The sequence below is a fragment of the Callithrix jacchus genome, chromosome 1 (assembly GCF_049354715.1).
Source record: "Callithrix jacchus isolate 240 chromosome 1, calJac240_pri, whole genome shotgun sequence".
Taxonomy (NCBI): domain Eukaryota; kingdom Metazoa; phylum Chordata; class Mammalia; order Primates; family Cebidae; genus Callithrix; species Callithrix jacchus.
The window spans coordinates 23,499,278-23,516,350 of NC_133502.1; the positions used below are offsets into that span (position 1 = coordinate 23,499,278).

The 17,073-nt window shown below is 39.7% G+C and overlaps 2 protein-coding genes across 5 annotated transcripts in view; one reads left to right on the top strand and one right to left on the bottom strand.

The window, feature by feature from the left end:
- Window positions 1-16,507, bottom strand: part of NALF1 (NALCN channel auxiliary factor 1) — a 678,420-nt gene extending 661,913 nt beyond the window's left edge. For all 3 annotated transcript variants that reach the window (XM_002742529.6, XM_009000395.5, XM_009000434.5), the window contains exon 1: window positions 14,550-16,507. In XM_002742529.6, the coding sequence (XP_002742575.3) occupies window positions 14,550-15,506 (957 nt within the window). In that variant the 5' untranslated portion in view covers window positions 15,507-16,507. The remainder of the gene's footprint in view (window positions 1-14,549) is intronic.
- LOC144576888 (uncharacterized) overlaps window positions 15,139-17,073 on the top strand; it is a 42,234-nt gene continuing 40,299 nt past the window's right edge. For both annotated transcript variants that reach the window (XR_013519598.1, XM_078329617.1), the window contains exon 1: window positions 15,139-16,417. Coding sequence is in view for 1 of the 2 variants with exons in the window: in XM_078329617.1 (XP_078185743.1) it covers window positions 15,931-16,416 (486 nt within the window). In the remaining variant the exon portion in view is untranslated. The remainder of the gene's footprint in view (window positions 16,418-17,073) is intronic.

Genomic DNA, 17,073 nt, shown 5'->3' on the forward strand with positions numbered 1-17,073 from the left:
CTGCAGCATCCTTTCAGCCACTTCATCTTGTCCCAGGCATTTCAAATGTCAGGCTATTAAGAGGAATTAATTAAAAGCCAGATATGAATGAATATGATTTTTTCCCTAAACCAGCTCTGCCATCAATTAATTTTTCTACAATCATCGACTCTAGTCATCATGTGGAAAAAAATGAAATTGTTGAGTGCTGTATGGTGTCTTTAGCTATACTGTTTTAATATTATTAATATGCTCCAGTTGCAAAAGAACACAAATTTGCACTGCTGAGATTTTGCATTTAATCTGACTGAAGTTGACATTGTGAGAAAATTGGACATTCGTCTAAGTAGGGTGCAATATTGAAAACCCGAGCTTCATTTCCTAAACAGTGATATTTCCGAGAAAGATTATTAGCCCCCAAAAATTAACTGACAAGACAGCGTTTTATATCTTTGCACATTTGTATCTGTCTCCATTGTAGTTATTTACGAGTCTTACTTTTCTTTTCTTGTGGACACAGTCAAAAAGGGAGCTAGGAAAAACTGATAAGCTCTACTCCTGCAATTATGGCTTTTGTCAAGTTGCTTCTTTTATGAAACAATTGAGGAACATCAAAAATTACCCCCACAGCTTTAAGAAACTTTGAAATTTTCACTATGAAAAAATTTACATTCTTAGTATCACAATACTGCAGTACCACAAATTAAATTTTAAACTAATACATTTAAATTAATTCTGCATACACAATTAAAGATTTAAGACATAAAAATCAATAGACTTTCCTAACGTTCAGCAGATTTTGCAGTTATTTGGAAATGGGAAACATACTTATCGAAGACTAAATAAAACACACAAAAATAGATTGGGTACTCTTTTTTAAATTTTGATTTAGCCAAAAAATAGCCCCTTTGACTCACCATAGGTGAAATTGTTTCACCCACTAAGTCATAAAGACAACAAAATACTAAAAAAAAACCCAAAACTTAAAGATTGGGTCAATTATTTTAATCATCTTAAGGAGCTAAATAATTTAATGGAGAAATCCAATTTAGTTGACAGCAAATACTCCATTTTCTTGTCAATGAAGCAAAACTATGCAAACAGGATTTTATGCACTCAGAGCTGAATTCTCTCCTCTTTACTAGAATTTGCAGGCACATTGATTAAAAATGAACATTCAGTGTAAAAACATCAAAGCTGAAATGATATAAAAGGATTCATCTTTTTATTAGTGACTTTTAATATTATATATATAATATATATGTTATTTATATGTATTTATTTTGACACTTCCCGGGACCCACAGAATATATCTGAAACCCACCATACTTTGTTTGCCAAACCTCCAGAAAGCAAGTCATTTGCATTTTCATGTATGTGGTCTCTCTTTTTCCTCACTATTTCATTTGGACTCTGGCATGAGGCCATTGCCTGAGAAGACGTACCTGCCCGACAACTTCTTGCCTAATGGTCCATAACCATCAGTCTGCTGTTCACTGTGGGCAGAGACACACTGATTTTAAATGATTTAAGATTCAGATTGACCTTTGTAAAAACATTTGTTTCCCTCCAAACTCCACAGCTATCTAGGCCACTGTGACTCCTGAGGGGGAATTTATTACCCCTGCCTTCTTAAAAAGACCTATATGGGACTGGGCATGGTGGCTCATGCCTGTAATCCCAGCACTTTGGGAGGCTGAAGCGGGCAGATCAAGAGATCGAGACCATCCTGGCCAACATGGTGAAACCCCGTCTCTACTAAAAGTACAAAAATTAGCTGGGCGTGGTGGCACACACTTGTAGTCCCTGCTACTTGGGACGTGAAGCAAGAGAATCCCTTGAACCCGGGAGGCGGAGGTTGCAGTGAGCTATGATTGCATCACTGCACTCCAGCCTGGTGACAGGGCAAGACTCCCTCTCAAGATAAAAAAAAAAAAAAAAGACCTTTATGGGAACCTACTTCAAAATGTCTGTAAGGCAGTTCATTTGGACTAGAAGAAAAGGCCAAATTTTGATTAGAAACCAATTAAATAACTTCGTAGATCTTTTCTACCAGGTCAGCATCTAGACAGCGGGCACAGTGGAGTGTTGGTAAACTGTAGCAGGAAGTGGTCACCTCTTTGCAGAGGCGTATGCTGACAGGAAGGAAACTCTCGTCACGTTTCACCACACATTTGCTCCATTGCTTCTCTGGTTACTGCCTTAAACTGGATGGACCAATCCCCATTTTGCAGGAACTGCTGAAAGCACCCTGGGAATCAAGGCCTCTCTGACTCTCAAGCCCATCTCATTCCTTACAGGAAGCTTGTCCAACCCCCAACCTGTAGGCTGCTTGCAGCCCAGGAGAGTTTTGAATGTGGCCCAACACAAATTCCTAAACTTTCTTAAAATATTTTTGTGATTTTTTTTTAGCTCCTCTGCTATCATTAGTGTTAGTATATTTTATGTGTGCCCCAAGACAATTCTTCTTCCAATGTGGCCCCCAGAAGCCAAAAGAAGCCAATTCTTCATCCAAAGGCCCCCTGCCTTACACCAAGCTGCCACAACAACACACATTCTGGATGAAGCAATTTACATTATCGTTTATGTACCAAATAATTTTATACTTTATCCACTCCTGCTGTTCTCCCCCATTTCCTTTCCTCCAAAACAAAAAACAAAAGAAACAACAGAGCAACTAGACATGGGAGAAGACTAGTGGCAGAGTGAGCAGTATAAGGTAACACTGAGAGTAAACTCAAGAGACTAAGAGCCAAATGTTCCTGGGTTTGAATTCCGGATGTGCCATACTTACCTATGAGAACGTACACCCATTCTTAACTTCTCTAAGTCTTAGTTACCCCTTTGTTAAAGAAAACTGATTCTGCCATGATATTGAATTTTTCTGGGGAATGAATAAGATAGGATGATAACATTTTCATGGCAGAACTTGTTTACTGAATAGGTGGAATTCCCTGAGAGCAGGATTTTTTCTTTTTTTTTTAGACAGGTTCTTGCTCTATAGTCCAGGCTGTAGCAGAGGGGCATGAATACTGTTCATTGTAGCCTCAACCGCATGGATTCAAGTGATTGTCCCACCTCAGCCTCCTGTGTAGTTGGGACCACAGGCGTGCGTGATCAAGCCCAAGTAATGTTTTAAAAATTTCTTGTAGAGACAGAGTATCGTCATCTTGCCCAAGCTAATCTCGAACTCCTCAACTCAAGCTCTCCTCCTGCCTTAGCCTCCTATAATGCTGGGATTGCAGGCATAAGCCACTGCACCTGGGCAAGAGAAAGAATTTGCATACAGTGACTTTGGTCCTTTTAATAATGTCCCCAAAGGATTGGATGTGGACCTGAATTACTATGTGCAAATAAGTGCTGTGAAACCAATAGAGAAAGGTCATATGAAACTCCCTTCCCAGCACCACTATAATGTTGAGTCCTGCTTTGCCCAAGAAGATTCTTTGAGGGCTTACAATGATGAATGTGTTTCTGACCAGAAGAGATGAGACAGTATATATTCTTAATATTAGCAATAGCAAACAATCACTTATGAATTAGTTTCAGTTCCTGTCTGTCTCTAGGATAAGTATATATAGTTTATTCATTATTTTTTAAATTATTCTCACTGATAACATGACCATAAATCAGATAAATAATTTAAAGTTGAAATTGACAAGCTTTTCTTTTTAAAAGCAAAGTAGTATTACTATGAGCAAGGTGTTAGGCTAAGAAAATAGTTATTTTTTTATGTGATGGAATTTTATCTTTCACTGGGATTGGCAATAAGTACTATCTCAACATGCAAAGTCACTTCTGGGACCTCATCTTATGCCAAAGGATGTTGGATGGAATGTTTAAAATTATGTAGCCCAACCTGCAACCCACTGGAAAGATGCCCTCTAGGGTGGTGGCCGACAGTCCCCATCCCATTTGTTCACCTTCTGTGGAAATGTGCTCTTGAGTTCCTCAAACAGCCCTTCCTTTTGTAGGAGAGCAACTCCTTTAATAGAACACTCTTCCTTATGTAGAACAGAGATCTTGACAAAACACCTGCACACAGAGCTTCACTCTCACGACTAAAACAAGACAAAGCATTGGACAGTAAGACTTCCTTCCACATGACGATTGTCAGCAAGTTAAAGAACGTTGCGGTGTCTCCCTGTGTCTTCTGTTTCTCAGGGTAGTCCTGTTTTCACTCATGGAGCACAGCTTCCAGACTTTTCTTCTACCTGCTCCGTCTTCTCTACCATGGCTATCAGGTTTGCCTTGTCTGATAGCGCTAGTTTGACATCAAGGATATTGGCTACTCACTTCCTCTCACTCCTCAATCAATGAAAACACTAACTATGGCTGAGTGGATAAATGCTGAGTGAAATAGAGAACAACAGAGATAACCAAACATAACAGAATACAAAGCTGAAAATCCAGGGTGCGGGACAGAGTTTCCACCTTCTACCTTGGAATCTGGAAGCACATGGCTTTCCAATGCCTGACCGATGACATGACACACAATCTTTCCTGAGACCATTTCTACCCATAGGTTTACAGGAGATGGAAGAATCACTACAATGGTTTCCCCACTTGTCCTCTCAAAAAGGCTGTGAACCAAAGTGCTCGAGGCCTTTGGTTACACACCTACCAGGATCCAGTCACCCTAAAATGTAGCGCATGTTAATCTTTGAATTAGAGAAAAAAGTTCAAGCCTTAGGAATGAAACATTTTTACTCCAGCTAAACTTGTGTTCTTCATTTTATTCTAGAGTTGTTCAATAATTTAAAGCCACCTTTCTAGAGAAGCACAATAAGTGTAGATGCAATAAATCAGAGGATTTTATCATATAGTATATAAAGTCTGTTTATAAAAATCTTGTAAATGAGTGCTCCTTACAGAAAATTTATATGAGATCTCACATGAGGACTATATTAATTTTACTGAAGTTTCCCATGAGTTTTAGTGAATTGCTTTCCTTCAGTGGGCATCATCAAGCCCAGGGCAAGGTATGTTCACAAGCTCAAGAGTCTCTTAATTTCTTCCCCATTGTATGAGAGAGTTACTCAAATCCTTATTTTAAGTAACCTCAGCAATGTCATATGATTAATGGTGAAATTGGGAGTTGAACCAGCGTATCCTCAATCCTTGTTTAAACCATTTTATTATACTTTTCTATTAGGGTTAAAACTAATTTCTTCTATCTTTACAATTTTCTATTAAGCATATCTCATATTTCTCAGGAAACCTGGAGTTAGCCCTATTTAACTCAGTTGGTTATAGAAATTTGCCATTGTATCTCAGGGCAACACATTGCCAGAGAAAATAATTTACAGTAATACATACTATGTAATTGTTGATGATTCCCTATTTAAAGAGAATAATTATTTTATATCATTTGAAAATGAGTGTTCTACTTCATTTAAGTATATTCAAGTTCATGATTTATTTTCAGAAATTCAGAAAGTAAATCATTGTTTCCTGTTTAAAATATTAACAAGAAAATAAAGGTTCTTAGACGTACAGCAGCATGTACAAGACACGACCTCTCCTCCTCCCCAAGGCAAAGCAGTAAAATGGAACCCATCACCTCTCTTTTGCATCTGCTGCAAGCGTCAATTTTTCCTTAATATTCTTTCAATCACATATTCCCATCTGGATCTTAGATCAAAAGCTACATATATTCTAAAGTTTATTCCATCATAAATCATTTATTTCTGTAAACTCACATCCATCTTCCCACTTATGCTGTTCTCTTTCCATTTTACTGTCAAAGTTAGTGACGGGTGGTTTGGACTGGTCTTTATTTCCTCAACTCCAGCTCATTCTTTAATCATCATATTTTGACATCTCTTCCTACCATTCTATTAAAACTACTCTTGTTAGGCGACCAACACTTACTTGTCAAATTCAGTGACCTATTTCTAGGCTTCATCCCAGATGTCCTTTCTGCAATGTTGGACACTGATTCTGTATCTTGCTGGAAATCTTTACCTATGTGCTTTTGATCATCACAGTCTCACTATTCTATCCTCCTCCTTCTCCCTACTCTCTTTTTTTCTCTGTCAATCCCACCCTCCCCACTCCCATCTCCTGTCCTCATTCTCACTGTCATTCCTTTTTCCTTCTCAGGCTTTCTTGGTCCCTTTTCTGCCAAACCCTTCCCTTAACTGTTGCTCTTCCACAGAATTCACCTTTGGCATTCTCTTCACATCACCTGTTTTGGTTAAGTCATCTAATCTCTGCCCACAGCTTCCAGAGAGAATGGACTTCACACTCAAGCTCCCTGTCCAAGTGGCATACCATCTACTGGACAGCTCCTGCTATCATCATCTTTAAAAATGGACTCCTTTTTTCACCAATCTCAATCTCAACTCCTTTATTTCCTATCTCATTAAATGGGGCTTAGTACCTGGGTGATGGGTTGATAGGTGCAGAAAACCACCATAGTACATGTCTACCAATGCAACAAACCTGCACGTCCTGCACAGGTATCCCAGAACTTAAAATTGAGTTAAATTTAATTTAAGAAATGGCACCAACATATCTCCAGTTTTACACTTTACAAAGCTTGATTCATATTCTCCCTTTAAATAAAATTGGTTACTAAATATTGTAAATGTGAACTCAGAAAAGCTTCCTGAATCTGGCATTTCTTCTCCACTTCCATGTCCACTGTAGTCTAGAATTTTTTGTCCAACATCACAGCCACTAGCCACATAAAGCTATTTAAACTTGAACAAATTACAATTAAATAAAATTAAAATTTTAGCTCCTTGTTCACTCCACTACATTTCAAGTACTCAATAAGTACATATGGCAGTGGCTACTATATTGGACAGGGTAGAAAATAAAGCATGTCCACCAACACAGAAAGTTCTTCTGTAGAGTGCTGATTTAGAGGACCATCCTATTACTCCTAAGAAAGGTAGCAACTTTGGAATTGATCATTATGCCATCACTTCATCCTATCCCAACCTATTGCTCTCTCACTACACATGCACAGAGGAAAGGTCACATGAGGACTTGGTGAGAAGGTGGCCATCTGTAAACCAGGAAGGCAGCCCTCCCCAGCCACCAAATTTGTCCACACTTTGATCATGAACTTGAAGCCTCCAGATCTGTGAGAAATATATATCTGTGGCTTAAGCCATCCAGTATGTGGTATTTTGTCACATCAGCCCAACCAGAATAATAGACTCTGCCATATTAAACTTATGAATTGATAAAAATTACTGCAGATCTCCAGAGTTTACCTCCCTCCCACCAAAACCTTACAAACATCCTTTATCTACTCAGATCTAAACATGAAATCACGAATCTAAGTGTCCTTCTGATCTTCACACTATTCGGTAATAGTCATATTACCTAAGCCTTTGACATGATAAACCTGGCCATCCATCCTAGTAGTCAAGGACTCTCAAATTTCTGTCTTCTTTTCTTGCTATATCATCTGAAAAATGTTTTTAATGATAAAACTAAATAGAAGAGCAAATATGGCAACTTTTTTAGTTGTTGTTATATTTATGAGACAGTTATATGTGGGTTTATAATAATAATCTCTTATTTGGGATGTTTGTAAATATTTCTAAACAAAAGGAAAAAAAATTTTACAGTGATAAAGTGACCTTAATATTTAATTACCCATCTTGGCTGGGCACCATGGCTCAGACCTATAATTCCAGCACTTTGGAAAGCTGAGGTGGGAGGATCACCTGAGGTGGATAGTGCAAGATCTGGCCGACATTCAGAAACTTCATTTCAATTAAAAATAAAAATATTAGCCATTTTTGGTGGGGCATACCTCTAACCCCGGCTCCTCAGGGGGCTGAGGCATGAAAATCACTTGAACTGGGAGACATAGGTTGCAGTGAGCCGAGATTGTGCCAGTGCACTCAAACCTGGGCAATAGAGCGAGACTCTGTCTCAAAATAAGTAATAAATACATAACCCATCTGTTTGACCATGGGAAAGCTAACTTTATATCCTCACATTCCTCATCTGTAAAATCTGTAACAGTAATTACCTCATAAAGTTGATGTGATGATTAAACAAATTACAATCCTTTCTGACATCTAATACATTCTGAAGTCTGTTACCTGCTATTGCAGCTTGCTCTAAGGCTTAAATTTCTGGGTGATTTAAGTCATTTTCTGTAAGAGCTAATACTTGGTCATGATCACCTATTTAACATCTTAGTTTAATCTTCTATTCAAATAAACAAAGTCAGTGATAGCTCAATAAGAAAAGGATCAACCTCTTTTTATGGAGATAAAGGTACAGAGAAGAAAAGCAAGAATTCTGAACTTTGAGTTCCCATGGCACACAGGCTCTGGAAATGCAGCTAACAAACGGCAGGAGAGGTCCCAACCATGGAAAGAACTGACAAGGAGGAAAGGAAAACTGAGAGGTGAAGAGGCTAAGTAATCAACTTCACAACATGGATAGAACTCATTTTCCTGGTTGTGCAAAATGAAGCCGCTGACATACAAAATCACCATGTATTTCCAAAGAAATGATTATTGCATTCCCCATCAGACAGGTCCCACTGCTAAGATCATAATGGTATTTAAACAGGTGTTAAACATCTATCTTTTGCAAGATTTTTAACCATCTGAGATAGCTTCTGTAAATTTTGTCTGTAAATGACTCCATGTAAAAAGAAAACCCCAAGTGGGGGAAAATCAACTATCATATTTTAATATCTTAAAAACCCATGAATTTTAAAAACTACCCAAGAATTAAATATTTTCATGTATTTTAGTACAATAGGTATTATAAGTTATTATTTGTTGACAAGAAAGAACTCATGTTAACCATATATTGTTTCCAGTATTAAAGAATTAGAGTAGGCCAGGTGCAATGTGGCCTACTAAAGTATATTATATCTAAAGTATAATCCAGTACTTTAGGAGGCCAAGGTGGGTGGATCATCTAAGGTCAGGAGTTCAAGACCAGCCTGGCCAACATGGTGAAACACCATCTCTGCTAAAAACACAAAAATTAGCTGGGCATGGTGGTAGGTGCCTGTAATCTCATCTACTTGGGAGGCTGAGGCAGGAGAATCGCCTGAACTCAGGAGGCAGAGGTTGCAGTGAGCCAAGCTCATGCCACTGCACTCAAGACTGGGTGTTGGAGGGAAACTCCAAGTCAAAAAAAAGGAATCAGAGTAAATTAGAGCATTACATTATTATCTTGAAGAAATTCCACTGTGTGGATTACAATTATACTTTATTTCATATTAGATAAAATTTAACTTTCTATAGTATCTCATGAATTTAAGTTAAAAATAAAAAAGATGACTAATATTACAATCTTGGCTAAAATACAGAAAATCCAGTCACCTGACACATCCTTAAACAGTCAAAATCTGGCCTTTCCCACATCACCTACTTCTCTCCATGATCCCTTCTGGCACATTCCCTAAACCTCAGACCCAGTTTGTTCACTTCTCAGGCACTTCCTCAGCCTCATCAACCGAAATTTGTTCCCTGCCTTCAAGCTGTCTTATTGCCATTACCATTTTTAAAAAATATCTGAGTTCTACTTTTATTAGTTGAACCAATGGGATTATTATGTACTACTGAGACACAGGAGCTGAAAGGTCATTCTACATTAATTGTCACTGTGAACCAGAATGGTGGTTCCCAACCTTGGCTGTACATCAGAATCACCAGGGAAACTCTGACAGAGCCCAGATCCATGACACCAGCAGAACGATAAAATCAGAATCTCTTAGGATTGGGAATGCCCTGGCCTTAGTGCCCTCAAAGCTTTTCAAGATGTTCTATTGTGACCCCAACAAGACCACTAACCTAGAGTATATGTTCACTGATACAGAAAAAAAATCTTTGCAATGTAAATAAATATAAACAACCAAATGTTTCATGCTTAGTCATTGTGAGATCAACACAGAGGATAAATATTATTTTAAATAAATTGAGAAATAAAATTGAAGTAATAGTTCACATCATTTAAATCAAAATAGTCTTTTGGTTAAAATAGTTGTCCACATTTGTTCATGTACATTACATTTGGTAAAAATATATTAATGAATTATAATTTATTTGTGGAGGAGGATGAGAATGAGAGCACTGCTAGATTTCCTTTGTTAATGCTTTAATTCACAGTGTATATGTGGACACTAACTTCACCTAATAAAAGAGATTAAAATACATATATAACAGCAATTATTTAAACTTTGTGATCATAACTATGTAGCCACTAATTTGACCTAGTTACAAGTCCAAAGTAAAAAGATATATTCCTTGGTCTGTGAGAAAACAAATATCTAATAATAAGATGTAATTTTGGATATCTATCTATAAAAATAAAACACAGATCATAAATCAATAGTTGTACATGGAGCAAAAAGAAAAAAAAACCATAAACTAAAATGATTATGTTATTCTCTTCAATTTCATAAACAGCTTTATTAATGGTAAAGCAATAAAAATACATATAAATATTATGTATCAATAAAAAAAGTTAAGTAATCATCTGCATGGTAAGACTGATCTTGTAAAGAAGCAATTCAACTATAAAAATTATTTGAAAATAAAGTGGTTGAATATTATAAAGTTATATTTATAGATGTGAACTCCACACTTCTGAATGGTGGCATAATATTACAATAGCACTTAGTAAAGAGCAAAATAATATTTTTGGTTCAAAATTTAAGTGAAAAAAATTGTACAATACTTGATTTCTTCTTCAAAACTATTTCTGATGAATATTTAGTGTGTAACACTAAAATACATAAGAATTTAAGAAACATACTTTTTTCTTTTAAAATTGTACATTATGTAAACCAAAGTCTATGAACTAACTGAGTAATGTTTGTGGGTGGTCCAGATGAACGAGAGTCTTGGATATCATGACTGCTAAGTATTATATACGCCTAATACTTGAGAGGTATTCTTTTTGTCAGTGTCTGTTAAATAAAAATAAGCAATATAATCTGCTTTAATATAAGACTGTAAAAACAAAATGTGAGCATTCATACATTCCTGATAGAATAAAAGTTACGATTTTATACTGACAGAACTAAAGTACAGATGGTACAATGATTTATTTTGCAATCTAATCTCAAACCCACTTACACTGACCAACTGTTTGAGCCTATAGTAACTAAATAAAGCTATCAATAATTACATAAGTTTGTAACATAAAAGTTTATATCCCATAAATTCCTCACTTTCAGATTTATTTGCAAGAATTCCCAGGAACTAAGGAATGGCACATACAAGAGATAATATGTATTTGAGTAAAATCAAGCATGTTTGTTTAAAAAATTCGTAATTTTGTAACTTAAAATATTTCATTTTTTAATATTGTCAGACAACTTAAAAATCTTGGCAGCTTTGTCAGCTCTTTATTCTGCATCAAAAACACTGTTTTAAATAGTACCACAAACTACAGGAAAATTGCTGCTGTAATATTTACTACTCAAATTATGTAATGTAGAAAAATGCTATAGAATTAATGCTATATTCAACATCTTGTGTTATTTATCCATAAATAATTTCCCTCATAAATACATATATTTACTTTTGAAGAAAATTAACCCAGCCACTTATCAAATATTTAAAAACATTATTGAGTGCAAATTTTTTCTATGATATGTTGCAATACAGAAGTAAATCTAATCTGTATTTGATCTGCAATTACTATAAATTTAAGACACTATAATTTTATTAGATCTATTCTATGGGGTTTCTTTTGAATAACTGGTCAAGTAGTTTCTTAAGCAATTTATATCAAAGTGAAATTTAATCTATTTTTTAATATGAAATGTAGCAATTTTAAGTGAGGAGAGAACATATAAGTAGAAAGTAATAAATCATCCTAATTCTAAAAAGTTAGACATCAGTGCATTACTCATTTAATTATAAATGAGTATAATAAAGTTAATAGTTTTTCTAAAATATGAATCCCAACAATTTGTAGGGCTAAAATGATTTTATGTATTTTTCTCTATAATCTTAATAAACATATTTATAAATCATAAAGTAAAATTAATTGTTAATGAAAACATTACCAATTACAGAAATATAATACATTTACTTTTAATGTAGCCTATGACTTTCTAGATGCCTTCAGAAAGGAAAAATTTTGTGTAGAGCTTCTATCTTGAACAAGGCTCCTAATGATAGTCATTTCATATACATAAGTCCATCTGAAATAAGTAAAGGTGTTCAGAAAGAAACTCAGGAACATCTTTCAAGGACAAAAACATTTTAAGCCATGTGGTATAGTTTATACATAAATGTATTTATGGCTTTTTCAGAATCAAAGATAAATTATATGTTAAACTAAGAAACTATGCTTCTACTAACTTTCTACATATAATCAATTGATTTGTGAGTCTTAACTAAGAACACCACACTTTAAATTCAAAACTGTCATGTTTTGCAACAGCTACTATGGAATAAATGTTTCAAGTTTCCAAGCAACTACAGCAGAAAAACATCCCACAACCAATAAATATCTTCAAGACATAACATGCAATTAATTCTCTTAAGTGTCTATGTTTACTTTTCAATGTGAAGAAAAAGTTTTTAAAGAAATTAAGGTTTTCATAATGTGCTTTTTTTGTGCATACAGTTAACTTCTACGTTACACAAAAACATAATTCAGAAGTTGGCAATAACATTATAAATGAGTTAACTTACACTGTACTTTATAGCTGTGATTATGTAAATATACAATTGAGAAGTAATTTAGGGCAAGGGGAAAGAAAAGTTTTTAATATATGTATTTAAACTAAGATGTCTTCTACATGCTTATTTGAAAATATGCTGCAATCTATTGTCAACACAAACTATCTTTTAAATACTAAGTTATACAAATGAAAATCATTCACAATTAGGGAAGGAGGCAAATCCAATTATTACCACTATTAAACACAACTATACTGAAACCTCTGCAATCTTTTTATTAGTAGTAGAATTAGCAGACATAGAGTCTCCTTTTCTTTACAATTTCAATGCAACACATCTTGTCGAATTAAATAACCAAGCAATTATTGCAATAGTCATTCATTGTTAATTTCTACCATTAAAGTTTTATTCCCAGGTATAAGTTCTGTAATATGGTTAAAAAACTAAATAGAAAAGTTTAAGATACACTTGTCTAGTGAAGTATCACTCTAAATTAGTGTTGTAAATTCAGCCTTACTGTTTTCAGAGATCTGTGTTTCTGGTCTTAGAGAATGATAATAAGGCAAGGTCAGTATGAGTTTAACATAATTGTCAAAAGCACAATTAATCCACCCAAAGTAAAATATGGCCCTTCAACTATGTTCATTTAAAACAGGCATCCCTTAGTCCAGTTCTCCTGCCAGATAATCACAAAACTATTTGATCTATACCACCCATGACTTCATTTTCCCAGCAGAAAGCAAGTGAGACAGAGGGACAGTTGTTTTGTTTGTATGTGGACTGGGAAAGTAGGAGTGAGGAAGAGAGTGAGAGAGAGAATGTGGTGTATTATTTCTTTTGAAAAGCAGTGCCAGTTTATCGTGTCGTTTAAGAAATTACCCTTGGAACAAAGCAGTAAGGTCTATAGAGATTCCGTCATTACATCTTCCCTACTAAAGGTCACTGCAGTATCTTCATCTTCAATACAGCGCTTGGGTAAATTTCATTTCAGCACCACGGACAGAGACACTTCTATTAAAACCTGCACCTAAGGCTGCATTTGCATTGACCAATTCTTCAGAAACTTGCACAGACTTCTCACTTGCCCATCAGCAAGGGTTATATTATTTATTACATTGAACAAGGAGGTCTTAAATATAATACCTACTGTTAAATATTTCAGTAAATTTTAAGTATAGCATCAACGTTTTGCCATTTAATGCTTCCGAAAAGCATACTGAAAACCCAAGCTAATTACATACGATGTCTGATAAATAGCTATTGCTAATCAATCACTAGACACTTAAGTACAACTTGTCATTTACAGTGAGTCCCAGGTCAATAATTATACAAACGTCCAAGAGGAAACATGAAACTTAGTAAATATCCTCAGGTAGGCCCCCAGACTTTCTAAACAACCAGAATTACCCTGTAAAAACAGGTAATTTTTTTTTTACTATCTAAACAACTATAACCACTTTCTCTCGCTCAACCAGCTTAATGATGTCACTATCAGAGCGTTCCTGTGTGCAGATCTATCTTGCAAACCACACATGCCTGTCTCGAACTCTTCTGACTTTACCTATGAGCATCAGTGTACAGTCTCATTGCTGTCCTGACAAGACTTTTTCAACTTCCCTTTTTTAAAAGACCTAACAGAGTTTGAGCCAACTGCATGGATGTAAGAAACAGTTAAAGTGCCAACTTTATTATCTCAGATAACCACGGATTTATTTCCCTGATGTCCTCCAAGGACTCCCGGAAGAAGGCACCAGTCAGTCCTCCAGCTATTCTCAACTCAAACAGCAAGCCAAGCTCTTTATAACCATAGGAAACACAATTAAAGTAAAAAAAACCAGAGCCAAAAAGCAAAATAAATTAAACTGGAAAAGACACCCAACCAAGCAAACAGAGAAAGTGAAGTGTAAGAAAGGGGGAATCCCCCAGGGTTCCTACCTTACAGTCTTCAGGACAGGATTTTACCGAGTACTCCTCCGACTGTAAGTATTTGTGGAGCACGCTTTCAAACTCTTCGTACTTCTCCTGAGCATGGTGGTCATAGTCCTGGTAAGCCTCGACGCATTGCCTGCAAGTGGTCATCTCACCACCTTCCTTGAGCACCACATCCAGACTGCAGTTCAAAGTGTTGGGACTGGACAACCCCGAGAACAACTCCCAAAGTGTGTAGGAATTACAAAACGAAAGGTAAAAATCTGACAAGTTCCAGGGTGGGGTGGGATGCTCCCTCCTCACCTCCCGCCCGTCCCCCGCGGCCGCCCCCTGACTCCAGTTCCTGGCGCACACCGCGTCGGCATTCTCCACCGTGAAGCACTGGCCGGAGGACGAGCCTTGGGGGTAACAAGTCTCCAGGCGCCACACGGGCTTGGCAGAGTTTCCTAGAAAAAGAGCCTTGCCCCGGTCGTCTTTGCCTCGGTTGCCCTTGCCGCCGCCGCCGCCGCCGCCGTCTCCTGGGGAGGGGGGCAGGGTGGGGGACGAGGAGGCGGAGAGGAGTCTGTGTGCCTGGGCGGCGGGCGAGGACTCCCCCATGCTCGCCAGGAGCGCGGGCCAGGAGGGCTCCTGCTGCCGCTGCCGCTGCTGCTGCTGCTGCTGCTGCCGCTGCCGCTGCTGCTGATGCTGCTGCTGATGCTGCTGATGCTGCTGCTGATGCTGCCGCTGCTGCTGCTGCTGCTGCTGCTGGTGCTCCTTGTCCCGGGCCCGGGTCAGCTTGGCCTCGGCGCAGAACCACAAGTGATCAGAGAGCAGGACTGTGAAAAACAAGAGAGATGCCAGAGACAGTCGCCATTTCTGAGCCCTCTCGGAATCGATGAACGGTTTCTCGTTCTCCCGGGGTGCTGCCAACCAGATTTTTAAGCCGTCGTCATACTGCCGACACATCCAAGCACCCCTGGTCATATTTTGGGAACGCACAGCCCTGGCCGACTCCACCGTGAGGGCGCCTGTGCCGGTGTCACCACAATATGCATTGACTTAAAGGGTTTAATTTCCTTATCCCCTCCTCCCGTTTCTTCTCTCTCTCCTCTCTCTCTCTTTCTCTCTCTCTCTCTCTCTCTCTATCTATCTATCTCTCTCTCTCTCTCTCCCCCCTCTCTCTCCCTCTCTTTTCTCTTTCTCTTTTTTGCCTACATAAATATTACCAGGGTTTGAAGGAAGGTCTGACTTGCTTCCGACCTAATCATCAGCCGACCCCATCCTCTGTAGAGTGGGAAACAATAATGGGCAGAGAGAGAGAGAGAGAGAGAGAGAGAGAGAGAGAGAGAGAGAGAGAGAGGAGGCTGGTTCTGCTGGTGGCCGGTGGTGAGGCTGGGTGCAGGGGGCGATGGTGCAGGTGCAGGTGGCGGGGTGGCTGGCGCGGCTCCGGTCACCCAGGCATTGTCAGCGCGCGGGTCCCCATGGCCCCGCGGAGCCCAGCCCGCTCTCCCCTGCCAGGGGCATGCCGCGCCTCCGCTGCCCACTGACGGCGCCCGGAGCGCCTCCCCTCCTCCTCCTCCTCCTCCTCCTCCTCTTCTTCTCCTCCTCTTCCTTCTCCTTCCTCTCCTTCTCCTTCTTCTCCTCCGCCTCCCGCTCCTGCTCCGCGCCGGCTCTCCCAGAGTCCGGAGCCTGGGCTGCCTCCGGCGGGGCGCTCCCTCCCCCCCACCCCCCACCTCGCGCTCTAAGTGCTGCCGCCGCCGCCGCTGCCGCAGGGCCGCCCGCGGGCGCCGCCGCCGGGGCTCCGACTGCTGACACCGCCTCCCGCGGAGCTCCGGGCCGAATCGCCTGGGCTGGGCCTCCCGAGAGCCACAGTCATCTTCAGTCCCCGGGCTAAGGTGCCGCCATCTTCGTCCTGGAGAAACACTTTTTTGGGGGGAGTGCTGGTTTTTGCGTCATCTCCTCCCGCGCCGAGCTCGCTTCATCCTGGCGCAGTGGCGCCGGCTCGGCCCGGGAGGAGGGCGAAGGCGCGCGGGGGCGGGCGGACGGGCGGACGGACGGGCGGCGGCGGCGGCGGCGGCGGCGGGGCCGTGGTGCTAAGGGGCCCCCGCCAGGCTCCCCGGGCTCCGGCACCTGCTCCCTCTTGTCCTACCCCTGTCCACGATATGCTGTTTTAATCACTGGAAAGAAAGATAAAAAGTCAGGCTGAGGACGGCGTGGCCGCGGAGGCTCCCGGAAGCGTCCGAGTTGCCGGTGCCCGGGCGGAGGTCTCCACTCGGGCGAGGGTCTTGGCAGAGTCCTCTGAACTGAGGACCCAGCCACTTGCGAGGGAAGGTGGACGCGGAGAACGCTCGAATTGGCCGGGGGGGGCGGGGGGGGCGGGGACGAGGTGACATTTGGTCTCTGAATGCGCCTTGGATCCCGGACCCTGAGATCCGCGCTCCCGGCGCGTGTGGTGATTCCGTCCTGATGTGTGACCCGGGACGGTGCGTGCGCGCCTGTGCACCTGCATCGACCGTGCAGCTGCCCGGGGAACACCCACCTATCTGTCCAT